Source organism: Leptopilina boulardi, unplaced genomic scaffold, assembly GCF_019393585.1.
Source record: "Leptopilina boulardi isolate dan_hultmark-lab unplaced genomic scaffold, ZJU_Lbou_2.1 LbouV2_38, whole genome shotgun sequence".
NCBI lineage: Eukaryota > Metazoa > Arthropoda > Insecta > Hymenoptera > Figitidae > Leptopilina > Leptopilina boulardi.
In genome coordinates, this window is record NW_026137951.1 from 812,739 (window position 1) to 838,563 (window position 25,825).

The 25,825-nt window shown below is 26.7% G+C and overlaps 1 protein-coding gene and 1 long non-coding RNA gene across 5 annotated transcripts in view; one reads left to right on the forward strand and one right to left on the reverse strand.

The window, feature by feature from the left end:
* The window catches only part of LOC127288222 (SAM and SH3 domain-containing protein 1-like), a 315,893-nt gene that overhangs the window by 281,969 nt on the left and 8,099 nt on the right, over positions 1 to 25,825 (forward strand). For all 4 annotated transcript variants that reach the window (XM_051315559.1, XM_051315560.1, XM_051315561.1 and 1 more), the window contains exons 6-10: positions 11,504 to 11,665; positions 12,711 to 12,767; positions 19,595 to 19,661; positions 22,560 to 22,731; positions 23,316 to 23,562. In XM_051315559.1, coding sequence (XP_051171516.1) covers positions 11,504 to 11,665; positions 12,711 to 12,767; positions 19,595 to 19,661; positions 22,560 to 22,731; positions 23,316 to 23,562 — 705 coding nt within the window. The remainder of the gene's footprint in view (positions 1 to 11,503; positions 11,666 to 12,710; positions 12,768 to 19,594; positions 19,662 to 22,559; positions 22,732 to 23,315; positions 23,563 to 25,825) is intronic.
* Positions 1 to 25,825, reverse strand: part of LOC127288225 (uncharacterized) — a 72,105-nt gene that overhangs the window by 863 nt on the left and 45,417 nt on the right. The gene's annotated exons all lie outside the window — the stretch shown is intronic.

A 25,825-nucleotide genomic window follows, 5' to 3' on the forward strand; every position in this document is an offset into this window, starting at 1 on the left:
GAACAATATAAAATCGAATTTCCATTTTCTCGCTTTTTATTCGACTATAGAAATGGCAAGTATTTTCTTTTTTTCTTTTCTTTTTTATTTCAAATGCTTACTACTATTTCGCGGGACAAAATGTCATGTAAAGTGGAAAAAGGTTCATGAGGTTAACAAGTGAATGTATTTCACGCTTCTGCTTCTTTTCGAATTAGCATATAAAGTGAGCAGTCTGTCTTGTTTACTTCTAGGCATGTTTCTCTGTCAGCTTCTCCTTTTATTCTTTCTCTTTTTATCCACACCTAAGTCATTCATTCAACTCTTTTAGTAAATTGTAACCTCAACAATCAGAGTCTGAAAAATTCGTGATTTGAATCTGTAATTCGTCATTTCTTTTGAAAAATTTTTTTTTTAATTTATTATTTATTTATTATCAATTTAACGTTTAATTTATATAATTGTTCAATTTAAATATTTTTGAACGTAACCAGTTGGTTTGAACAACAAAAGACCATTTGATTTATCAAAACTATTTTTTGTTGTGTTACCAAAATTGTTTTTTTTTGTAGTAACCAAAATTTTTGATTGGAACCAATTCGACAACATTATCCAAGATTTTCTTATTGTTTTCAGATATGCAATAAACCAAAAAAAAAATTTTAAACGATCAAACTAAAAATAAATAAATTTGTTTATAAAAAATTTATATTTTTTTAAATAAAAATTTTCTTGACAACACTTGTTAAAAATCAAAAAACAACCTTTAGTTTCTTAAAAAAGTTTTTCAAAACTTCATTTTGATGCAAATATATATGTTGTTATATCAGATTTTAAATAAATATTAATTTTAACTAATCTGAACTTATAATTGTTCCCCATTCTAATTTCCTCAATTTAATTTAGTTAAATTAACTAAGTTGGGAAGAGGTTTATTAAATGAATGATTTAATATAATACAAAAATTATTTATTTTAAAAAATGTAAAATGTTCTTAACAATTTGTACAATCAAATAAATCCTTGTTTGAATATTTGGTATGGTTACCTTTAAGATGTTTATATTGAGGAGTCTTCAATTGGCACCTGTTGTATTGACCTCCTAAGATTGGATCTTCTTGCTCGTTAAGATTTTTATTACCGCACGTAACCACTGAGAAATATGATAATTTTGGAAACTGTATCTAACACTTGCTATGACGAACTTCGTGTGTATAATTTGGGACTGCCTTTGAAGTGAAAGGTCTCCCTTTATATAGATATATTTTCCAATGTATTCTTCGCGGCGGTACCAGCTCGCCTCTTTGGGTTAGATTCAAGATCGGTACCTCACAGACGTGAAAAGTGTTTATTGCTTTTCTTCTATGTGTTGGTGACTCCGTATGTTGATTTCCTTATTTTAATAATACAAAATGTCAAGAACACTACATCTTAAAGAAATATTATAATTACGTATACTTTTTTTCTCAGAACTTTGATTTTATATAATAAAATATTAATTAGTTAGTTGACCAATTTTAATTAATATTTAATTTGTGTTGGGTTACTAAAAATTTCAGACACTTTTCCCTAATTATACCAAAAAAGTATTACCTGAAGCAGAGATTTCATTATTGCAGTGAAACTTATCTCTGTTACAGTTAAAGCTTTCTTTTCGTGTACAAGAAATTACAAAACTGCCAGTACTGGTGCCAACTCTGGTAGCCAATACTGGTAAAATGTTATCATATCCCAAAGTTACGCCAATTCTGGATGCCAGTACTGCGCCATTACTTGTCAGTACTGCGCTAGTAGTAAATTTTTGATTAGGTGTGCAAATAATTTTGTTGCAAACACAATTTTTTTTTCACCAGCGTAATATGAGAAACTTGAAAGAACTTTTATCTAAACGGCAGCATACCGCAAATTTTGAACCTACCCTAATAGAACAACTGTGTAATGAATATGAAACAGTCATTTGCACGGTAATTCGGAATCACTTAAGCCACACCGAGTTTAGGAGAGATTGAGAGAAAGAGAGAGATGAAGGTGGGGGGTGGATTTGAAGATGTATTGAAATGCATTGCCTGTAGCAATGCACAACGGTCGAACCGGATGAATAGGTTAGCCTGTTGGTTGGATATAGTTAAGGGAGGGTAATTCCTATGCCGCAGCACCTATCGCAAAATCGGTTGAAATGGAAACAGGAGAGGACGAACTGATAAGATCTACACTGCATTCGCACGTTTGTCGGCTTTATTGGTCAGTTGTGGCCTTCTGATAACGCAAGATTGCATTACAACCATAAACTCACATGGCAATATCGGTCGTTAGCGTAGAGCTATAGCGGAAATACAACCGGACCGAAAAGGAAACGAAGGATATTCAAAATGGTATAAGAGAATTGGCGAATGCCCCCGCCCCACTTGTTTCCCTCTCTCTCTCTCTCTCTCTCTCTCTCTCTCTCTCTCTCTCTCTCTCTCTCTCTCTCTCTCTCTCTCTCTCTCTCTCTCTCTCTCTCTCTCTCTCTCTCTCTCTCTCTCTCTCTCTCTCTCTCTCTCTCTCTCTCTCTCTTTCTCTTTCGGTACGTTAAGCGATTTCATTTTACAACTATGAAACCTTTTGCATTTCACAAAATAATGCCGTACAAAACTTGCTTTGTATATACGACAAGCATTCTCTATCATAAAATACAAAAATTTTCAGTAGTTGAATTTTTTAATCTTTCAAAAAATATTATTTGAAATAATCAACTTATTGCAGTTGTTATTTTTTCGTAGTCTTTAAATGTTAGTCCAAAACAAAAATGTTGAACTAAAAAATTTTTCAGTATTATTTTTGATAGATTTCTCGTAGTCATTTTTTTTGCATTTTAGTTTGAATCCAAAATATCCTTTGGTTCCTAAGTACCATTCCAATGGGATCTCATTTTTTTCTTGCAATTAATATGAAATGGTTTTATTATATATATATAGATAGACGTAGGCTCTTTCGTATTTATCTACCTCTGTTTACATTTTTTTTTAACTTCAGAGATTTGCAAAAAAGAAAAAAAAAAGACTTGATGTAAGTTTTTCTCTTCTAGCTTCTCCTTCGTTAGTCAAGTTGGTTCGCAGTCTCTTCAGGGAAGTAACAGCTGTGGCTTTGAGGCCTTACAATTAAACAAGATATCAGTACCTTAGGGCCATTCCTTTCAGATTTTTCTTTCATCCAAACGCGCGCGCGGACTCTTCAGCTCTCTTGGGCTCTGAGATGCAGACTTTTTTACGAAGCTGTCTTCTTAACAACTGTCTTCTTTCTGTTTCTCAAAAAAAAAAAAAAAAAAAAATTTTCCACTTCCTTTTTTCGGGTAGAAGGTACTTTTACGTTAATAGAACCAAGAGCTGCGAGATCCATATATATTTAGGCAGATAATGTGTTTGAAACAATATTAATATTCAATTGACGCAATATTTATTTAATAAAATAATTATAAATTATAATCAAATATTCATAATTATAAATTATTTAAATTAAATGTAAATTAATTTATAATTATAAATATTTATTTGATAATAGTCAAGTAACCGATTATTAGAAAGAATTACATTTTTATATTTTATAAATTGATAATTATTTTTAATTAAACACTGTTGATATTAATCGCATTGAGATTATAATTTGACTTTAACATAAGTAATGAAACTAAGACAAGAAATTTACGTTGTACTTAAAATTTTCCTTTCGATATTCATCAGTCGGGCTGAATGTAGTTAGTACCTACGGGTCGTAATAACGTAATTAAACAGGTTATTCCATTTTGCAATTACGATGTAATCTACTACGATTTAATACTCGGTTAGTTTGTCAGCAAACCTCCTTATATACTTGAGATTTGAGCGCGCTAGTCACACATAATCATCTAAAACACAAATGAGCTAACAATTTCACATATATAACTAAATTAATTCTCAGTACGATCAATCATTTTCAGTTATAATTTACAAACTTTTCAATCAATTTTAATCAATTACTTTTATGCAAAACAAAAATAAATATATATAGTCTCAATTTTATAGAGACCATCAATTTTTTCGCAATTAATTATTTAATAATTTAATTAAGTTTTTCTACTGATAATAAATTCATGAAAATTTAATTATATTCTAGTCAGACTACAATTGTCTTTTACTACTGGATTGGAGAAATTAAATAAATAATAAAAAATAATAATAAAAAATTGAAAAAATCAAAAAATTCTTAAAAAATTGCAAAATAACCCTTTTTCGGGTTAAAATTGAAAAAAGATGTTATATAAAAATAGTTTGTAAGATTTTCTAAAAGCATATATGCAAAGTATTTTGATTTATTTGAAAATAATTGAAAATAGATTTTTCAAGGACGGTGTCGAGGTCACGGGGTCGGTGTCGTTTTTCGAAATTTGTTAACTTAATATAATAGAAGATGTTTCGTTTGAAATTAAGAAATGTTAAAATTATTAAGTTAAAAACCTTTGATTTTAATGACACTTAAAATTAGACACAATATTATAGGTTACTAACTAAAAATTGAAAAAACAACAATAAATAATAAAAAATAATAATAAAAAATTGAAAAAATCAAAAAATTCTTAAAAAATTGCAAAATAACCCTTTTTCGGGTTAAAATTGAAAAAATATGTTACATAAAATTAGTTTGTAAGATTTTCTAAAAGCATATATGCAAAGTATTTTGATTTATTTGATAAATAAATATGATAAATAAATCTTGTTATCCATTTTGAATTGAAACCGTTTATTTAAGATTGAATTTCGACGCCTTCATAAAATTATTTTAAATTCAAAAATCGGTTGGTTTTGAATAAAAAAAACATTTGTTTTATTTTCAGTTATTTTGGTTTTAAGAAGACTGTTTTTTCTGTATTAAAAAAAGCAGTTTGAATAAAATAAACATTTTTTAATGATAAAAAAATTTTTTTCAAAAATGCAAAAAAGCTTGACCATTTATAAAAAAAAATTTCAAGTGAGAATAATTCACTACTATTGTTATATGTATGTCTCCGTGAAATTATAGGATAATAGTATGATCATGAAATGTGTTTTATACGAAGCATTGTATCCTCGCCGCTCATGGATCTATATACAGTTTAGAGGAACGAAGATTGACGTCATGTGGGGAATGATTTTCATGATATATATTCTATCCATTAATTTATCACCTGCTGGTTTGTGATTCGAATTCTCTTTGTTGACGAAGTACCTGTGTCACATGATGTTGGTTATATAGGATCGATTTCCTGGGGATGAATGTTATGCTCGCGATAGAGAGAGAGAGAGAGAGAGAAAAAGAGATACAGAGTATAGTCAATAACTATAGGAAAATGATGTCACCAATGGGAATTGAACGTTTCGACACGTTTCATACGCAACAAATGTTTTTTACCGAAAAAAAATACTTTTCATTCCCTGCGGTATATTTCAACGCACTTGTAATTTCAAATTTAACATATTTTTTTTTTTTTTTATTTTTATTCCCGCTCATATACTCTCTCGCAGTTTTCCAAATGTAACAACCATGAAATTGATTCTTTCAATCTTTTCATTTAATTTTCTCCCATTGTCAACATTTATTCATTTAAACGCGTTTTTTTTTTCGAAAATAAACTCGTGTTAATCGTACACGATTATGGTGTGAAATAAAAATAATTAAAAAATATATACATTATAAAAAAATTACAAATTTTACCAACTTTTTAAAAAATTATTTCTGTAAATTTTTCTTTGAATTACCTATCATTGAAAAAAAAATTATTTGATTTAAATACACAATTACTGAAATAAATATTTACTTAAATCCAATAATTTTTTTTTGAATATTAAATAAATTGTAGTTGAATAAAAATTTTTTCAGTGTATTATTAGTATTTCTTTGAATTGTATTTTTTTAATCCTTTTTTTTTTGCTCAATAAATTAAAAAAAGATGAAACTTGCTTCATCAATCTTGTCCTTTAGAGCATCTCTAATTGGTGCATTAAGAGCGCATGATTTAATGCTCGTTAAATTGAATGGCTCACGTTATAAAGTTTTGAATGCTTTTACGATTTTCTTGCGCTCATGTTTAAAACTTTCGTCACTTGTGTGGTATATACGTTTAAATTCGCAATATTCCTTGTAATTAACTGGAAAACTTTCAAGGTTAAAATACCCTTTTAGAAAATTGCCCATCATTTCAATTTTTTTTTTCTTTGAGCATGGATTTTAAAAACCTAATATAAAATCATGTAACTTCGGTTAATTATAGAGCGCTCGTTTAATATTCCCTTTCATAAAAAAAAATTACATTTATTTTGTTATACTAAAAAGAAATTTTTTTCAATTATTTTGAATTAATACAATTCAAAATTAATTCGAGAAAAGGAAAAAGAGAGTGAAATATAAAAATCTGTATTGATTTTAAAATTCAAGACAAAGTTTTCTAGATCAAATAAATATTTGAAGACATGACTGAAATAAAGTGAAGCACTCAGTGAATATAAAAATACCATTAACTCGACGATGTAATAAATGGATGTATTATAATATTCTCGTCTCGTGTCTTTCGTTTTGAAGACTAATTTTCTATTCTGAAATTTTACATATATGAAATAATTTCTCATGGTTTTTATTGTATAAATAGAATCAGAGATTTCATTGAAAAAAAAGGCAACGTGGAAAAATTGGGGGGGGGGAATTGGAATCGTGCTTCTGTGAATCGTTAATATACCAACATATTTATATATGAGGGCGGAAACCATAGTATAGGGTCGAGTTTAGATCAATGGCAAGATCTCGTTGGTTGAACGATGAGGTTTTCTCTTTATAATAAAACTACGCAAAATCGTTTAGTTCCTCTCGCAAAAGAATCCTATTTACCGTTTTGCTCTGTATATATATATATATAGAGAGAGAGAAAGAGAAAGAGAGAAATAGTCTCAAGCGAAACGGTCGATACATTCCAAGTCCAAGCGTGTATAAGATTCGATCTTGACTTGAGTTAGATGTCTGATTACGAGCTCCAGAGGATAATCACGATTGTTAATTGCCTTTGTCGCACAGTTCTCTCTCTCTCTCTCTCTCTCTCTCTCTCTCTCTCTCTCTCTCTCTCTCTCTCTCTCTTTCTCTACTGAATTATCTTTTCTAGGATGTATGGACCTGTAAGAATTCCAGGGATAAATTGACCAGTAGGCGTCTCTTAAAGAGAGTGAGACAGAGAATATAAAAGCTGCGATAAAACGATTCTGGTTAGGAAAAAAAATCGCCCCAGGTGGCCAGTTAGCTGCTTAACTTTAAAAATAAATGTTCTCCTCCGCCTTCTTTCTCTCGCTAATACTATCCCTTTTTGGTAGCAGAATTTTCAACCCCTGCAAAATCCACACTCTTATACTTCCGCTCTCAACCAACAGTCTGGGCTGTTTTATTGTGATTTACGTAACGACGACTACTACCACCACCACCACTACTATTACTGATTTCGCCCAACGTTCGACTCTTAACGCGAAAAACGTTTCCTATATCTTCGATTGCTTCCGTGACCAAATAAAGATAGTACCAATATCTAAATCCAATTTTTCTCTCATCGATATATATATTTAAAGGGAAACAATTATAAAGAAAAATTATTAAACATTTCATTAGATAACTAAAAGTGTAAAAAGTTTCGTTACAATCGGAGTTGGGAGTTAAAAATCAACTCCAAAAAGGGTGAGAATTTTATAAAATTCCGTAAATTTAACTCCCTTTTTTTAAGAAAGAAAATAAATAAAAAATACGAATTTGATATTAAAAAAATATTGTAACATTAATTTAACATAATATTTAATAACAATAGTAATGATAATAATAAAATAATAAAAATAATAATAATAATATATAAATATATAAATATATAAAAGGAATCATCAAAGTAATCGAAATGTCGAATGAATAGTCTTAAAAATTTGAACCGTTTTGTCTGACTAAAACATACTTTTACTACTGATGCACGGAAAAAAAGAAAAAGTAACTTTTACTACTTTAAAAGTAAAATTGGACCTGTCCGAAGTTTCTGCGCATCTCTGGCAACTTTTACTCCAAAAATAGTAAAATTTACTTCAGAAATAGTAAAAATTAATACGAAAACAGTAAAATTTACTACAGAAATAGTCAATTTTACTATTTTTCGAGTAAAAGTTGCCAGAGATGCGCAGAAACTTCGGACAGGTCCAATTTTACTTTTAAAGTAGTAAAAGTTACTTTATTCGTTTTTCCATTTTTCTCCGTGTGCTAACATTAATGAAATTTAAACCACTTTATTTTAAAACTAACTTTGTCCACTGATTTTTTAAATTAAACTTTACTATTATATTAAATTATTCTATTACTATGACTCTGAAGTTACCAACGTTGATTCGACGAATCAAAGAACGAATTTTTCGTTTTCAGATTAGTTTAAAGGCCAAGAACCAATTTTTTTTTTTTTTTAATGAAACTTCTTTATTTTAGTCTCAAATACATCCTTAAACACTAACAATCCTCAACCAAGGCAAGGAAATATTCAATCTTAGGAAAAAAAAAATTCTTTTCGTCGATTCAACGTTGGTAACTTCAGTGTCATCTACTACTTAACTAAACATTTTTTTTGGCTACTACTTTCAAAGTTAAAAAAAACGTTCCGTCTGACTAAAATTTATTTTTACTACTGATATCAAAATAATAATCATATTTTGAACCTTTTTTTATTGACTATGACCTTTACTACTTATTTAAACCATTCTGTCTGACCAAAAATTACACTCAATACTGAAAAACAAAAATTACAAATATTTATTTCTAATACACTGAAAAAAAAATTTTTTTTTGTATTAAATAATTAATTATTTAAGTCAATTAAATGATATTTATTTCAAATACAAAAATTATTAATTCAAATACATTTAATTAATTTTTATATTTAATTCAAAATAAAAATTATTTGATTCCAAATACAATCAATTAATTTTTATATTTAATTCAAATAAAAATAATTTGGATCTAATACATTTGATAATAGTCATAAGTAACCGAGTATTTGGAACAAGTAAAAAAAAAAAAATTTTCTCAGTGTACCGATAAAAGTTTTCACGAATTTTCTTTTTATAGAATCTTTGCTTATCACTGGTTCTACAATGAGAAAAATTTCCATAAAACTTCGTCTGACTATAACTGCCTTTTACTACTGTCACTATAAAAATTTAAAACTTATGTCTTAATAAACATGTTTATCACTACTGTAGTAAAATTTTCCAAAATTTGAAAAAAAAAATATCTCATTAATTTTCCTTTTTCACTGACATAAAAATTCAAAGAATCTTATTAGCATTTTTTTCTGATAAAAAAAAACTTTAATAATATTGTCAATATTCTGCCCTACAAGGGAAAAAACATACGTGAGTGACATGTAAATACGTGATATATTTTTCCATTGTGGGGTTGTATTATATTATAATATAATATAATATAATAATTATTAAATTTTATTAATTATTTACTATTAATAAATATTATTATTTAATTTATTAAATTATTAAATAATTATTATTTTTAATATTTTTAATATTAAATTATATTTTTAACTTTAATTGTTCGAATTAAATAAAATAAAAATATGTCGAGTTAATTTTTATTGTCGTATTTGACAGTTTGAAAAAAGTCATTTGTATTCTTGAGCTGTTAATGTCTATATATACATGTGACAATTGAAACAATTCTGGAAAATAATGACATTTAGTTTGTGAATATATATATATACAAAGACGCTGACGAGGGCACTCATACTCTGTCAATTACCGCCGAGGCCTAGGATTTTCACACGTCAAACGAAACACAATAGAAGCCCACTAATGATTCATTCGTCCCTTTGTCTCTGTAACGCACCCTTGAAGAAACGCCTCTGCTCATCGTTCGTCGACCCATTGCTTGCTCTCTAGTTCTTTTACTTTATCTTCTTCTTTTTCTTCTCCTCCCTCTTTTTTCTTTCTCGTGAAAAAGTCAACGAGTCCAGTAAATTCTGAATATGAATTTTCAATCTCTTTTCTCTCTTGTCTCTCTCTCTCTCTCTCTTTCCAAGTTCTCGAAATTATTCAAGCTTATAACCCACTGTCTTGTACGCACCCTTTCTCTCTCTCTCTATCTCTCTCCCTCTAACTAAAACTGTGAATGCAAATAAACGGGATTTAATCCGTTTAACATAAACACTGAGTCGTTTTAATTAAATCTGGTCGCAATACGCGGCTTTCGACTTCTTTTACTTTGATGTACTAACAGTTGACATTGAAATAAATCTCTCTTCAAATTTTGACGAAAATTCTAATATTCTCCAAGTAAATAGCAATTAAATAATTTTATGTTTATTATATCATCCTTTTTGTATATTTAATTATGCTGTCGTATATATTTTTAATATGAGTATAATTTCAACAAAATAAAAAAAAAAATCTCAAGTTCCAAAAAAAAGATACAGAATTCAATACATATATAACGGAAACTAATTGTTTCTTGAAAATTGAACTATACTCTTCATTTATACTGTGGTTTCAATTTCACAATATACAAAATAGTGGTTGACAATCAATTAAGTTTAAAAAATTTATTCAAATCGAAAATCGCGTTTTGAAATTTTTTATTTTTGATAAATTCAATATTTTTTATTAATAATTTTTTTATCTTATTCAAAAATATAATTCAAATATATAATATATTCAAAAAAAAACGAATTTAATATTTAATTTGTCCGAAATTACAAATGATCGATTTCGGCGCTAATTTCAAAATTGACCAATTAGAATTTTTTTTGATAATTTCTAATTGATCAATTTTAATAATTGCAACGAAATTTTTCTGTCGATTTTTTGTTCGGACATTTGTAATTTCGGACAAATAAAAATTTGGCTTCATAAAAATTCGGAAAAATTAAAATTCGTCTCAAAAATAATAATTTTTTTTTTTTTCAACAATTTGTTGATAAATTTTTTTTTTCTACTGTAAATGCATCGTGCGCAGAAAGGACGCATTATAATAGTCGGCATGCGAAGCAGGTTCGTAACCTTTAATGACGTTGGCTGCCGAATAATTAAGACGGAATTTTGAGTATTTTCCACTTAACTTTTAGATGAAGTCCGTGAAGTATTTCAACAAAATTTACACTCAGTAAGTGTAAGAACTGCGGACACTTAGAAAATTTGTGAGAAAATATACGAGAGACGAATCACAAATTTGTTTTTTTGAAAATTCATCACGAATTTTACAAATTGTGGAAAAAAGAAAACAAACATGAAAACTTATTTATTATTACATTTATATTAATATGTATATTATACTAGAAAAATTATTGTAAATATTATATTTATATTTTAGTTATTATTTTAATTTAATTTTAAATTTAATTCTTTGAAGAAAGAAAATTTTCATGTAAAGAAAAAAAAAAATTTCTTTCATTTTGTGATAGAAAATTGAAAAAAAAATGTGGCATTTTTCTGATATTGGTTTCTTTTTCTCTTTTCTTTTATCTATAGGTGGACACGCCCGACAGTGTTTTACAAAGTGGACTGGGCCTCGGACCAGACATGGGTCATACGATTTTGCGTTCTATGGTGGACCCCAGAGATTACGATAGACTGAGGTATTTCCAGATGAATGGAGGACAGTCCAATACCTTCGAAGAAACCATCCAAAGGGTACGTTCACGCATTGATATCAACATTCAACACACGTATTCGAAAATTAATTTGAAAAATTCTAATTTTTATTTATATGAAAATTATTTATAAATGTAATTTAAAAATTGTTCAATGTTGTTTCGATTTTAATTCGGAAATTTATTTATAAAAATTCGAAAATTATTTAAAAAATTCAATTCGAATTTTTATTTATAAATTTAATTCAAAAATTAATAATAAATTTAATTTTGAAAATTTTTAATTTAAATTTAATTTAAAAAATTTTTTTAAATATTTTCAATAAATTGAAAATTGTTCTAAAAATATTTTTACACTTAATGAGATTTTTTTTCTTTTCCGTTAAAAATACATGGATTTTGTAAGCTATATGTATATATATATATATATAAGTACACCGAAGAGTGTTCATTCATGCAAAGTTAATTTGGCTATATTTCTTCTACTTCTTCACAATTATCATTAATATTCTCCTGCTCTTGACTTCACAATAACCTTAATAATATTCGTTTCTGTATTCTGCTTCTTTTCTGATGCTTTACCCTCACTTAAACTAGGGGGAAGTTTTACAGCATGATAAGCTGGATGATAAATTGAACTCACTCTTTTAGCTCTCGTCGGTAAATTAAGTGGTCCTTGGGCGTTCATGATTGACTTAATTCATGTTTTTCTGTCGTACAGAGTTTTTTTTTTTTTTTTTTTTCTTTTTGCATCATTTTTATAGTAAAATCAAAATTTAATCACTTTTTCTTTTGCCAACAAGGCAATTTAATTTTTAATTAAACAATTTTTTGAAAATAATTTTAATTTTTAAAACGGTAGTTTTAATAAGTTTGGAATTTTTTTAATTTAATAAATAAAAATTATTATTTAATAATAATAATAATAATAATAATTTAGGATATTTTTCCAGAATATTTTGAAAAAATTATTTTACTATCTGGAAAAACGACAAGTATTTTGTATGAAAATTATTCTTTTAACGAAAATAAACGCCATCGTCAAATATTCAAATTTATAAATATACGGTTTTTTTATGTTCCAGCTGAAAGTTCAAGAGGCATTGAAGCAAAAGGAGAGATTTCATAAAGAGCACGAAGACGTAAGTTAATCGTTTGTCTTATTTCTTATTTTACGAGAATTTACATGGAAACAAAAAAATTTGCAAAAAAAAAAAAGAAAAGAAAACTGCATTTACGAAAATGTCGTAATTTTTTCGATAAAATTTTATAAAATCACCCTAGAGACATATTCATTTTTCTTTTTTTGCACAAGAGTTATAAATTTTTTTTTTTTTTCCCTTTTGAAAAATTACTCACTTTTTCTATATCATCAAAAATGTAAAAGGTTTCTTAGAAAAGAAAGAAATTCAAAATAAATATTAAAAATACGACTAAAATGAAATAAGTACATTGAAAAATATTAATGTGATTCTTTAAAAAGTGAATTTTAATATACATAATTGAAGATCGTCTCTCGAGGGGGAAAAAAATAAAAAAAAAAAGAGTGAAATGAGATTCTTTTGAGAGGCGTGGTTGTATGAGGAAATTTAAAATTGATAGTAAGATATTAAAAAGTAAAATTACTTGTATGTGCATTTGCACATTGCATATTTCAATTTAAAACGAGATGAAAACCGGTTTCAATCTCTTTGCATTGTGAGCTAAGGGCTTGAAACACAGTGTATATATATATATATATATATAGTATATGTACAAGTGCACAGACCTATGCTTCGATAACTGACAGTGCAAACACTTCATTAGCACATAATTCTACTGGTGTGTTTGCAATTAGCATTGTACTACACCTCGTCTACAAAGCTTTCGTTTCACTAATAATCCAACTTGAATCATACACTGTATACACATCATCTTGATTTTACTAGAAAAATTCCTCATATAGCAATTGTTATCTTTTTTCTTTTTTATAAATAAATATTTATAAATATTATAAATATAATAAATAAAAGAAAATTATTTTTCTCAAGAAAAGAAATTTTAAATTTGCTTAAAATAAATATTTACTAATAAGCAATTTTTTTTTTTTTATTATTTGTGCCTCGCGTAATATTTATTTTTGCGGGAAAAATTTTATATACATAAATGTATGAAATAATAATTCCATACTGCGGGAGATTGAAATGTGAAAAATGCATTCGAAGAAAAATCAACCCTCGTTTTTAGTCGAATGTATTATTTTTATCTATATGCTTTAAATCTACTTTTATCAGGCAGATTGTTTGCTTTCAAAAAAAAGAAAATAAGCAAAAATTCAAATTTTTTTTCTACTAAAAATGCCTTTTACAATCTGAAATTAGAAGAATTCATTAAATTTTGAGTCTGACTGAAATTGACTTTTACTACTTACACCAAAAAAATTAAACGATAATTTCAAAAAAATTTTTGTCTATGATTTCTCTAGTAAATTTTTTCAGCTAACTTTCGTTAACATCTGTAGCTAATTAATTCTTTTAGTGGAATTTTATTTGGATTTAAACTATATGAAAAATTGTAGATTAAATTCACTTGTATAAAAATATATAAACGTCATTAAATGGGCAAAATCTTGAAATTCTTGAGAAACATTTTTTTTTTTTTTTTTATAATCTACATAAGCAAATCCATTTCCTTAGTGCCAGGTTTAAATAAGATGGATCAAAATGTTGCTGTGAATTGGAGGAATTGTAAGTTACGTGCAATCGTGTTATCCATCGTGCCTGTGGCAGGAGCGATTAACAGCGTGTTTCAGAAAACGAAGTATAGGTATATGTGTAGACTTATATTCTCGGCATACAATTCGGGGATAAATGTGCGGGTATCGTTTCAAATCTGATCGTAACAAAGTACCAACTTTATATATATATATATATAGATCCTTTCATTTGGTTTCATCTTTGCGAGTCTTATCAGTATGGAGAATTTGCATGCGTGCCCTTGCTTCTTATTATGCAAAACAGGCCAGATCGAGTAGAGGTGATATCATCATAATCATCAATGCGTATACCAGCCACGATGTGTCGTGAATTTTATGTATATATATATTAATCGCGAGATATGGGACTGTATACTTTTCGCCTTTTCTCATGACTTTGTTATATCCTTCTACGATTTCATCTCTTTAGGCAGATAACGTTTCAATTATTTTATTCAATTTATGATTATTGTGAATCATCTTATCTCTCGTTTTATTCATTAACGATGCTCCAAATATAAATTTTTTTTCTTTTATATTATTTATTGATTATTATTATAATTTATTATTTCTAGCAATTTTTAATTATTTTTCACTAAAACTTTAGTAAAAAAAAAGTTTAAATAATATTACTAAATCGAATAGTAATATTTTACTAAAAAAAATTAGTAAAACTTTCTACTAATTTTTAGTTATTTTTCAACAGAAACTTTAGTAGAAAAATATTATTAAATCAAATAGTAATATTTTACTTAAAAAAAAGTTAGTAAAAATTTCTACTAAGTTTTAGTTATTTTTCACTAACACTTTAGTAAAAAAAAAATAATATTACCAAATCAAATAGTAATATTTTACTAAAAAAAAATGTTTCTCATACTAAAATTAAATTTAGAAATTATACAAAAATATGCTCTCTAAATCTGAATTAGTAAAAATGTTTACTAATATGAAATAGTGACTCACTTTTTGCTTCTGAATTAGTAAAATTTTACTAATTATTAGTAACTTTTACTAAAAAAATTCACTTTTTGCTTCTGAATTAGTAAAATTTTACTAATTATTAGTAACTTTTACTAACAATTAGTAAAATTTAACTACTTCAGAAGCAAAAAGTGAGTCACTAATTCAAATTAGTAAATATTTTTACTAATTTAGATTTAGAGAGTGATTACATTCTGCTAATTTTTAGTTATTTTCCACTAAAACTTTAGTAAAAAAAAATAATATTACCAAATGAAATAGCAATATTTTACTACAAAAAAAAAAATAGTAAAAATTTATACTAATTTGTATTAGTGACTCAATTTTTGCTTTTGAATTTGTTAAATTTTCATAATTCGATAGTAAACAATTTTTGTTTACTATTAATTAGTTAAATTTTACTAATTCAAAAAAAGTAAGTCACTAATTCATATTCAAACTTTTACTAAATCAGATTTAGAGAGTATATAAAAATATGATTACAAAAGAAGAATCGCAAAGTAAAGGTAAAAAAAAAAATAATAATATTCGCATATTTACAAAAGAAGAAAGCATTGTTTTTTTATATTAGTAGAAAAATACATTTTACGTCAGACAAAACTTGTTCAAATTTCTATTATTTTTTTCTTTATTATTATAGGTACTTTTATATAAATAGTAAAAATGTCAAATTTTCCAATTTTAAAATCAGTAGTTAATGACAATTTTAGTCAGCCAATTTTCATATATAATCTGTTTATGCTTTTTTTTTTAATTCTTCTAAAAAGTAAAACAAAAAAAAAACATATATTCCTTTCATCTCATGCCAATATAGACAAATTAAATGTGAACAATTTTTTTAACTTAAAATCATCTTTATTAAAAATGTTTTAGGAACTTTTTTTCTCGTCAATTTGAAATTCATGGTTTCACATTCCACGCTTGAATACTTATTTTTTATTATTCAATAAAAAGGCTCGCTCACAGTAATAATTTTTAGAAGGGTTAAAAGCAAAAGCAACTTTCGCGGCTGGCGGGCTCAAAAGTTAGAGACCTCCGTTAAAGAGAGAGAGAGAGAAGCATGTGTACTAAAAAGAGACCTTTTTTGCGAGAGAAAAGTCGAATAAAACGAAAAGTTCTTTAGGACATTTTAGCTGTATATATAGGTATATATATATATATAAATGTAAGGGGCAAAAGAGTCCAGTCTCACAGCTTAAAGGAAACAACATGGACGGCAAGAGATCATCCAGGATTATCTGTGAGGGTTTTCTACACGAGGGAAAGCAAAGTTTGTCAGTGAACTCACAAACGACACACAAGAAGTGAAAATCCACACGTCTGGTCCCTTTACCTATACACTTATTCTTTCCGGAAACTTTTCCATTCAATACAGCATATAACTAAAAGCAACATAATTTCCTATCTCATAAATAATAAACATATCATCTCCCTCGATTAAAATTACAAATAATCAATCAAAATTTCAGAAAATAATTTTTTTTTTCAAATTTTCTTCAAAAAAAAAAAAAATTGTTCCCCTTCTTCTTTTATATGAAAAAGAAAATCCTTTCTTGCCGAAAAAAAATAAAATGTTTCACTTAGTTTTCTGATTAAATAATGAAAATTCTTTTTTGCCAAAAAAAATAAATTTCAGTTATGTTTAAAAAATAAAATTCTTTTTTAAAAAAAATTTTCTTTCACTTACTTTTTGTTTGAAAAAAAATTCTCTTTCTTTCATTTATCATGGTATTTAATTTAAAAGACATCATAAAAAGCGTGAATTACTTTCAACTATATACATATAGAATTACGAAACGCTCGTGTAAATAAAAGACAAAGAATTTTTTTTTTTTTTTTTTTAGTGTAAAATTAATCAGACAACGACCCATTTCAGGGTTTTTTTTTTTTTTTTTGTCGACAGACAGTGAACAAGACCAACGAAATTGGTTGAAACTACTGAAAGCTGGGGGGGGAGAAAAAATGTTACCTTTCCAGTAGCGAGCAATATGGAAATAAAGGTCGCAATGGTTATAAAAGTTTTATTGTCACCTTCGTCGTAGAGTTTACGTTTCCCTCGAGTCTTGACATTTTTTTTTCTTCTTTTTTTCCCTCCTGTGTCTACAGTGAATGCGATTTTCTTCTTTTCTTTCCAACGAAACCATCGGAAAATCCTTCTCAATCGTGTCACTCTCTCTCTCTCTCTCTTTTTCTCTCTCTTTCCTTGCTTCTCCATACCTTATATACTTAATGTTATCTTTTCCACGTTCCTTTTTATATACAAAATCATTTCTCGAGCCATCGCTTGGTAAAGTTTCGATAATCGATTCGCTTTTCCAAACTCTCTTTGAAAGCATCGTAACGTGCATCGCATTTTCTTGCTTATTCCCCTCGCTTCTGGCAATGCACCTTTATAAAAATCACCCTAAAAAGGTATGTCGCAGTCGTGGAAAAACATCCATATGCCCAACGGAGCGGTATACTTTTTTCTTCTTCTTCTTCTTTTTCTTCTTCTTTTTTTCATTTCCTTTTCAAACGATCGAATATGATAAGTATTTTTCATATATAGTGCTTTTACTGTACGCGAGTAAAACGAAATTCTTCGACAGTTTTTCGATTAAAAAAGTTGGACCTCAACCATGATTGGAAAGCAACTTCAAATATTCTTATAGAACGTCAAGCGTAAAAAAAGTCCTATAAATATAGAACTTTCAGTTACTCACTATATATGTTACATATTATTTCCTAATATTTTAATTTAATTATTTTTTTTTTTTATATTTTTATCGAGCTCATAAATTTCTCATAAAAATCATTTATTTTTTTTATTTTAAAGTACTTTATTAGAAAAAAATTTTTTTTTATGAATCTTCAATTTTCAAACAATTTTGCCAATTATAGGAATTTTTATACATATAACAAAATTTTTAGCTATCGAATTTTTGTTTATTAGAATTTTTTATTTTACAGTAATTAATTTTACATGACTTTTTATTTACTCTCTAAATCTGAATTAGTAAAAATGTTTACTAATTTGAATTAGTGACTCACTTTTTACTTCTGAATTAGTAAAATTTTACTAATTGCTAGTAAAAGTTACTAATAATTAGTAGAATTTTACTAATTGAGAAGCAAAATGTGAGTCACTAATTCAAATTAGTAAACATTTTTACTAATTCAGATTTAGAGAGTAAGTGAATTTTAATTTAAGCAAATTTTATAGTGTAACAGAATTTTCATTCAATTGAAATTTATGCGATTCGAATTTTTAAATGACAATAATTTGCAATTAACCGAATTTTTATTTCTCCGAATTTTTATTTTTATAAATTTTTAAGACACCGAATTTTCATTAGTCCGAAATTACAAATATGACCGAACAAATGAAAATTCGGTGAATTGGAATTTTTGTCATTTAAAAATTCAAATACACATAAAATTTGATTGAAAAAGAATACTGTTTAATATTAAAATTCTCTTAAATAAAAAATCATATAAATTAAATGGCTATAAAATAAAAATTCTGACAAACAAAAAATTCGGTAACTCAAATTTTTTTTTAAATCAAAATTTGTATAAAAAGAAGTTCTGTCAAATGCTAATTCAAAAAAAAGTTCGAATTCTCATAAAAGAATCAGTAGTTAAAGACAGCTTTAGTCAGACAGTATATAAAATTTTCCGCGATTTTCCAACTAAATTCCAATCAGACAATTATAATTTTTCTATCATCAGTAGTAAAATTCGATTTTAGTCAGACTAAATTTTCCCCAATATACTTGGTAATTTCGTTTTCAGTAGTAAACAGAAATTTAAGTCAGACAAAAGGATTCTAATTTTTTTTTTTTTTAACTTCCTGAAAGAGAACGTATTTTTTATATTCCTAGTAGCAAAAGTAGTCACACGATATACAAAAATCACTTTTAGATCTTATGATTAAAAAAATGTGTTTACATTCCACCATCCAATTATTCTCAATTTTTTTTTTTTCAAAAATGAACAAAGAGGAAATGAGCTTTTTAAAATCAATCACTTGCCGGTAACATTTCTCGTAATTGGGCACCGCAAGGAATTGAAGTGCATTCACTAGAGAAGAGCCAATCGGAACAATTGAGAGAAAAAGAAACCATTATTATTATTATTTTTTTTTTAATTTCTTCTTTTATTTTAAAGAAACTCATTTCAGTGCTCTAGTAAAAAAAAAAAATAATTTTACTCAAAAGAGATTTATAAAAAAAAAAAATTGAAATTAAAAATGAAATCTTGTTTTTTTTGCAGATTTTGAGGGACATCCGGCAGGGATTAATGCAGTTGGGTCGAGACGGTAGAGGTCAGCTTCCTGGTGGTTAGTACATGAATATTTACTAAAGTACTTCGTTGACCTCAGTTTAGTTTGTTTCCTGTATACTAGAATGTTTGTGCGGTTCATCTTCCAACTCAACAAATCCTTCTACAACGTCAAACAACTCGAATACGTGCCAACAAACAAAGCGATCTACTCTCAAATGACACCTCTTGATCCTTTACTATTATCAACAGTATAATAGTTTTTCTCTCCTTTTTTCCAAATATTTAAATTATTCCAATTTTTTTCCGAATTTAATCAATTTTATTATTTATTAAATATTATTATCACAGAAAAAAAAAAAATTTTATCTGAAACAGCGATATATTTCTCTGAAATAAGGAAAATTTTCGTTGTTTTAATGAAATATATCGCTGTGAAAGGTGAAATTTTTCGTAATAGAATATTAATTTATAAATGATTAGTTTCGCTTGGCAAAAAAAATGGGAAGCTGTTCAGATGTATTATTGACAGTTTATCTGGGGAAAAAAAGAGAGAGATCATTTTCGAGGTGTCAACCTCGAGGTGCAGCATTGGCGAAAATAGACGATGAACGGAAGCCCCTCGTGTGTGCTGTTAATCTCGTTATCGTAAACACCCGTCGCGTCATGCCTCGTCTTTTTTCCACTCTCCCTTTCTCGTCGTCCCTCCCATTCCTCTCACTTTTCTCTCGTATATATAAGGAAACCTATCCTTTAGAAATCAGACGATCTAACACACGTAACTATACTTATATACACAAGGATGCGTACGACCTACGCCTGCCCCGGTCTTGTTCGTGTTCAACCTTCAACCCTATACACATATATATATATACCCTTCTTTCTATTCATCGGTCTTTCTATTACACTCGTGCCAAGAATTTTGAATTACCCACGCGAGTACTCCATCCGATTAAATAAGAACGTTGAAAACCAACCAAGAAATAGCTATAATAAAATTTATTAATTAAATAATTTAATTAATAAAATTAATTTATTAATTAAGCGATAATTTATTAATTACTAATAATCCACTGAGAAAGAAATTTATTTTATTCAAATAATCGGTTTACTTTCACAGAAAATTAAAAGGCATTAAAATAAGCTGCAACGCTTATTATTTTAATCCAATTTTACTTATTTTAATCCATTTTGGTATTAAAATAAGCAAAATTGGATTAAAATAATAAGCTTATTTTAATACCTTATAATTTTCTGTGTTACTATTATCAAATAAATATTTATCTAATTATTATATTTGAGTTAAGTATCACGGAAAAAAATATTTCACTGAAACAGCTAAAGTTTTAACTATTCTAAAGAAACATATTGCTGTTTCAGATAAAGATATTTATTCCGTGTAAATGGTATTTGTTTAAAAATAATTGGTTCAAATACAGCACAGAAAATTAAAAAGCATTAAAATAAGCTGCAACGCTTATTATTTTAATCCAACTTTGCTTATTTTAATACCAAAATGGATTAAAAAAAAAGCAAAATTGGATTAAAATAATAAGCTTATTTTAATGCCTTTTAATTTTCTGTGAGTTTATTTAATTCAAATAAAAATTATTTGATTTAAGAAAATATTTATTTAATAAAAATTAAGTAATCGAATATTTACAAATAAATTTTTTTTTCAGTATAATATTTAATTAATTTATTTTAGAAAATTATAATTAACTAGATTGTAATTAATTAATTATTCAGACATAATTAATTATATAAAAAATATCTGATTGATATGCTAATTATTATATTCTATTATATCTAATGAATAATATTTCTTGGGAATTTTTATTCTATTCTTTAATCTATACGCGGGAATAAGTATATTAATAACTTTTAACGGAAAATGAAACATTAAACTCCTAATATTACATTATATTTATTTTAAAAAAGTTTAAAGGAGATAATTATTCTCTTTTAGAAGTTAGAAACTTTCAATTTTCAAGCAATCTAACTTTTTCCATATAACGTTTTAATTCGTTTTGAAATTACTATTTTTTTAGTCATATAATAATCATATTTTGAAGAAATTAATTTTTTACTAATTAATTAATAATTTAAGTGCAAAAATAATTTATTTCATTGAAATAATTGGATACTTGATTATTATCAAATTAATAATTAAAAATTAAATTAGATGTATTAAATAATTATTATATGAATAAAGTAAATATTTATTTCCTTTAAATAAATTTATATATTTAATAAAAAAAAATAAAAACGATTAATTAAAATTAATTATACGATTTTTAAAAAAAAATATCTAAAAACAGAAAAATAAGCTGTAATTGAACTTGCAAATATTATTATCAATTTTCCCAGTACTTTTTCTTTCTTTTTTTTTTATCACATTATATTCTGCCAAGCACTTTTGTGAAACCTGATGATTTCTCGTGAGATTATGACCCACGCGCTTATATTCTTAATTCCCTATCGGATACCATCCTTTTGTATACCCTTATATACTATGGGCACCCTTCAAGTTTCTGCTTTGGAATTACACGCGACACTTGCTAATTCTCAGAGTGATTTCTTTTTCACTTTACACATTCCCAACTTTATCCTTTTGATCCTTATTAAGTTGTTCCTTTCACAGGTTATACGAGGTCACTGAATATATATTATATCTATCTATATGCAAAAAGTGCTTCTATATTAGAATTATATTATTATCTTATGAGAATATAATTTACATATTAACATTTTAATAATGCAATTTTTATTGTATATATTAATATTGAATAATGTATCATATTAATTTTGAATAATATAATTATTAATATAGTAATTAATTAATATAATGAATAATTATAATTAATTAATATAGTAATAATTTTTATTAATTTTGTCTATAATAATAATAATAATGTCAATTTTAAAATGTTTAAAAATTTCTTCAAAATTTTAGATGACACATACATGTACGATGATGATGCAAGGTGTGGGATAGCAGGAGGTCTCGGCCCTGGACCAGGTGGTCAACATTGGTACGACGAACCACCTTACGAGTCAGACCCTGAAGATTTTCTTATGGGAGCAAGCGGTGGTCCAGTACCAACAACGACCATTCAAAACGGAAAGTAAGAAAGCAAAAAAAATACATAACCGCGGAAAATAATTTCATTGCAGAATAATCTTTTCATTTTTAATTTAATTTAATTGGAATACAAAAAAAAAAAATCCCATTGAGAATTTTTAATTTTTCTGAGAAGATTAAAAAAATTTTTAATATTGCATTAAATTAAAATTTAATTGTAATTAATTATATTTAATTAATTATTTTTTATAATACATTTAATTAATAATTAATAATTAATTTAATTAATTATAATTAATAATTAATTTAATTAATAATAATTAATATTCTAATTAATAAACAAAAATCCTCTTTTTTGTCAATTTAATTATAATCAAATGTTATTCTCTAACGTTCGAAAACTAATCTCCTTGTGGCTCTTTTTGCGTACATATAGAAATACCCTAAAATCTGTTTACCAACCCTTGGTTAACATACTTCAATTAAACTCTCAAAAGGGACTTTGATCCCGACGCAGGGAATTCTCTCTTCTAAGTTCATTAGCCAATGAGTAAAATGTATCAAACTGTGTGACCTCGAATATTCTAATTAAGGTTTATATATATATATATGTGTGTATTATTTCAGAGTATGGTTCACATTAAACTTAAGACCGGAAAATCGAGGTGAGAGAGTGATTTCACTTCCAACAGCCGGTGACATCAGTCTACCAAGAGATCGCTCTCGAAAATCCGGTGATCGTTCTCGAAAAGCATTAGCTTCATCAACTATGAGGGGTCTTATCGTATCACAGGGTCTCAACAATCCACCGGCAATCATTCCTCTCACAAGAGCTTCCAGAGAAAGTGGAGATTACGCAAGCAGTGACGTACAGGTCAGTACCAATTTTTTTTTTTTTTTTCCCATTTTTTTAATTAGTGAAGATATTGGATTTTTTAAATCTAATATAGACATCCATTGTTTTCTTAATTAACCCCTGGGTTGAGAGATTTTTTTTCACAAACGCTATTTTCATTTACTCGCTCTAAATATAAGAATGGACTTTCTCTCTCTCTCTTTCTCTCTGATTGAAAGTAGATCGTATTCGATTGAATTCAAGAGACGATTGATCCCAAGTATTTTCCCCGGAAAATTGGAAAAATTGCAAATAAAAACCATTGAAAAATGAATATAAAGAGGTGAGTTTTGATAAAAAATGAGATATTTTTTTTCAGTGTGGAAAATAATTATTTCTGGATTATTACAATTTGAATTAGTAAAAGAAATATTTACTTATTAAATAAAATCAAAATAATACTGTATTAATTAATTAAAGAGATGGTAATTAAATAAATTTACAAAAAATAAATTTATTAGATAAAAAATAATGACAACAAAATGTGTAAAAAAAATAGTTAAAACAAAAAAAAGCATAAAAGTGGAAATATGCAAACAAGAAAAAAAAATTTAAATTTACTAAAAAAAATTCTGATTTATTTAAAAGAAAAACAAATGTAAAGAGTTAACGAAAAAATACTTTTACATATTCAAACAATAATAAACTTTTTTTTCATTCCTGTTTCTTGTGTATTTCAAATAATAAATGACCAGTTTTCAATCACCGAGTCAAACCGAGTTTTTGATTAAAGTACGATTCGTCGATAAAGTGTTTGGATGTCACTCAGGCTGTTGTCGATATGAAGCATTTATAAACCAGATATTAAGCAAACTGGATTGTGGGGGGATTCGGCTATATACTGAACGCGAACCTCTGTCGCTGATTGCAATTTAACAGCCGCTATATGCTATATAGGTTGGGTGCGGTGTAACTAGTTTATTGCCTCTCGTTTTCACGATACAAATGCCTCTGTTTTTCACTCTGATAATATCGCACGTTCTATTAATATCTAAATTCATTTTTTTTCTTTCGTCTATCGCTTATAATTTTCACACATCGTCTCAAAAATAGATTTTATTTTGATTTACATTTTCACTTTCATTTTGAATTTCGTGAAAAAGTAAGTTTTTACGAAAGGAACAATTTTTGCCAAAAGGAGGCAAAAATTACAAAATATAAAGATATTTAAAAATAAAAAAAAATTTTTCCTATCGAAAATCATTAATGCAGTGAAGTGTTTGAGATTTGTGCGTCAATAGTAGAACCTCATTTCGAGATAGGTTTATCTGTTTGTTTGAATGCAAGCTTACTCTATGTAAGCTTGCATAAACCTCCATAAACCTATGCTAACCAATCGGTACACAAGTATCAGTAGAACAAATATCAACATCTTCCATCACTAGGAAATAGGAGATTGCTCTGAATTTTGTTTACAATTCACTCTCAAGCAATTATTATATTTAATCATTGCAATATATTTTTTTTTCGAAAAAAAATTACTACTAATTATTATTTATTAAAATTATTCTATTAATGATTATTTGGCAACATTTAATTCACTAACACACTGAAAACAAAAATTTGATTCAAATTTACTATTATCAAATAAATATTTATTTTTATAATATATAATGAGTCAATTAAATTCTATTTATTTCAAATACAAAAATTATTAGTTCAAATATAATTTATTTAATACAAAGAAAAATTATATGAAATATTTATTTGATAATACTCGATATGCTAACATTTTTTTTTTTTAAGTAACTTATTTTCATATAAATAAATAAATATTAATCAGTAAAAAAAATCATTAAAATTCACCTACTAAATAAAAATATACGAACGATTTAGAAATGATTAGAAAACAGTTTTTTTATAAAATAAAAAGAATATAGAAAAACACGCACTGGAAAATTTATGTTCGATAATAAAGAATGTTGGAACGTTTGGAAATATGTTATGATATACTATACGTCAAAGTTTTATTACTGTTTATAAAGTTAGTGAATAACTGTGTAACTATATATAGCTAGAGGGTAGCTTAATGTCCCGTATAATGATTAAAATTGTAGCGTATAGCTAGAAGGGCTTTTACTCACTCTCCCCCCTCTCGAACTACATAACTGAACACTATATATATATATATATATATAATATTCGCGCACAAACACATCATTATTCAATATATATGTATTTACTAACATGACTAATGCTACTAAACTACTTGTCGTATTATTAATAACCCTGTAAAATAACA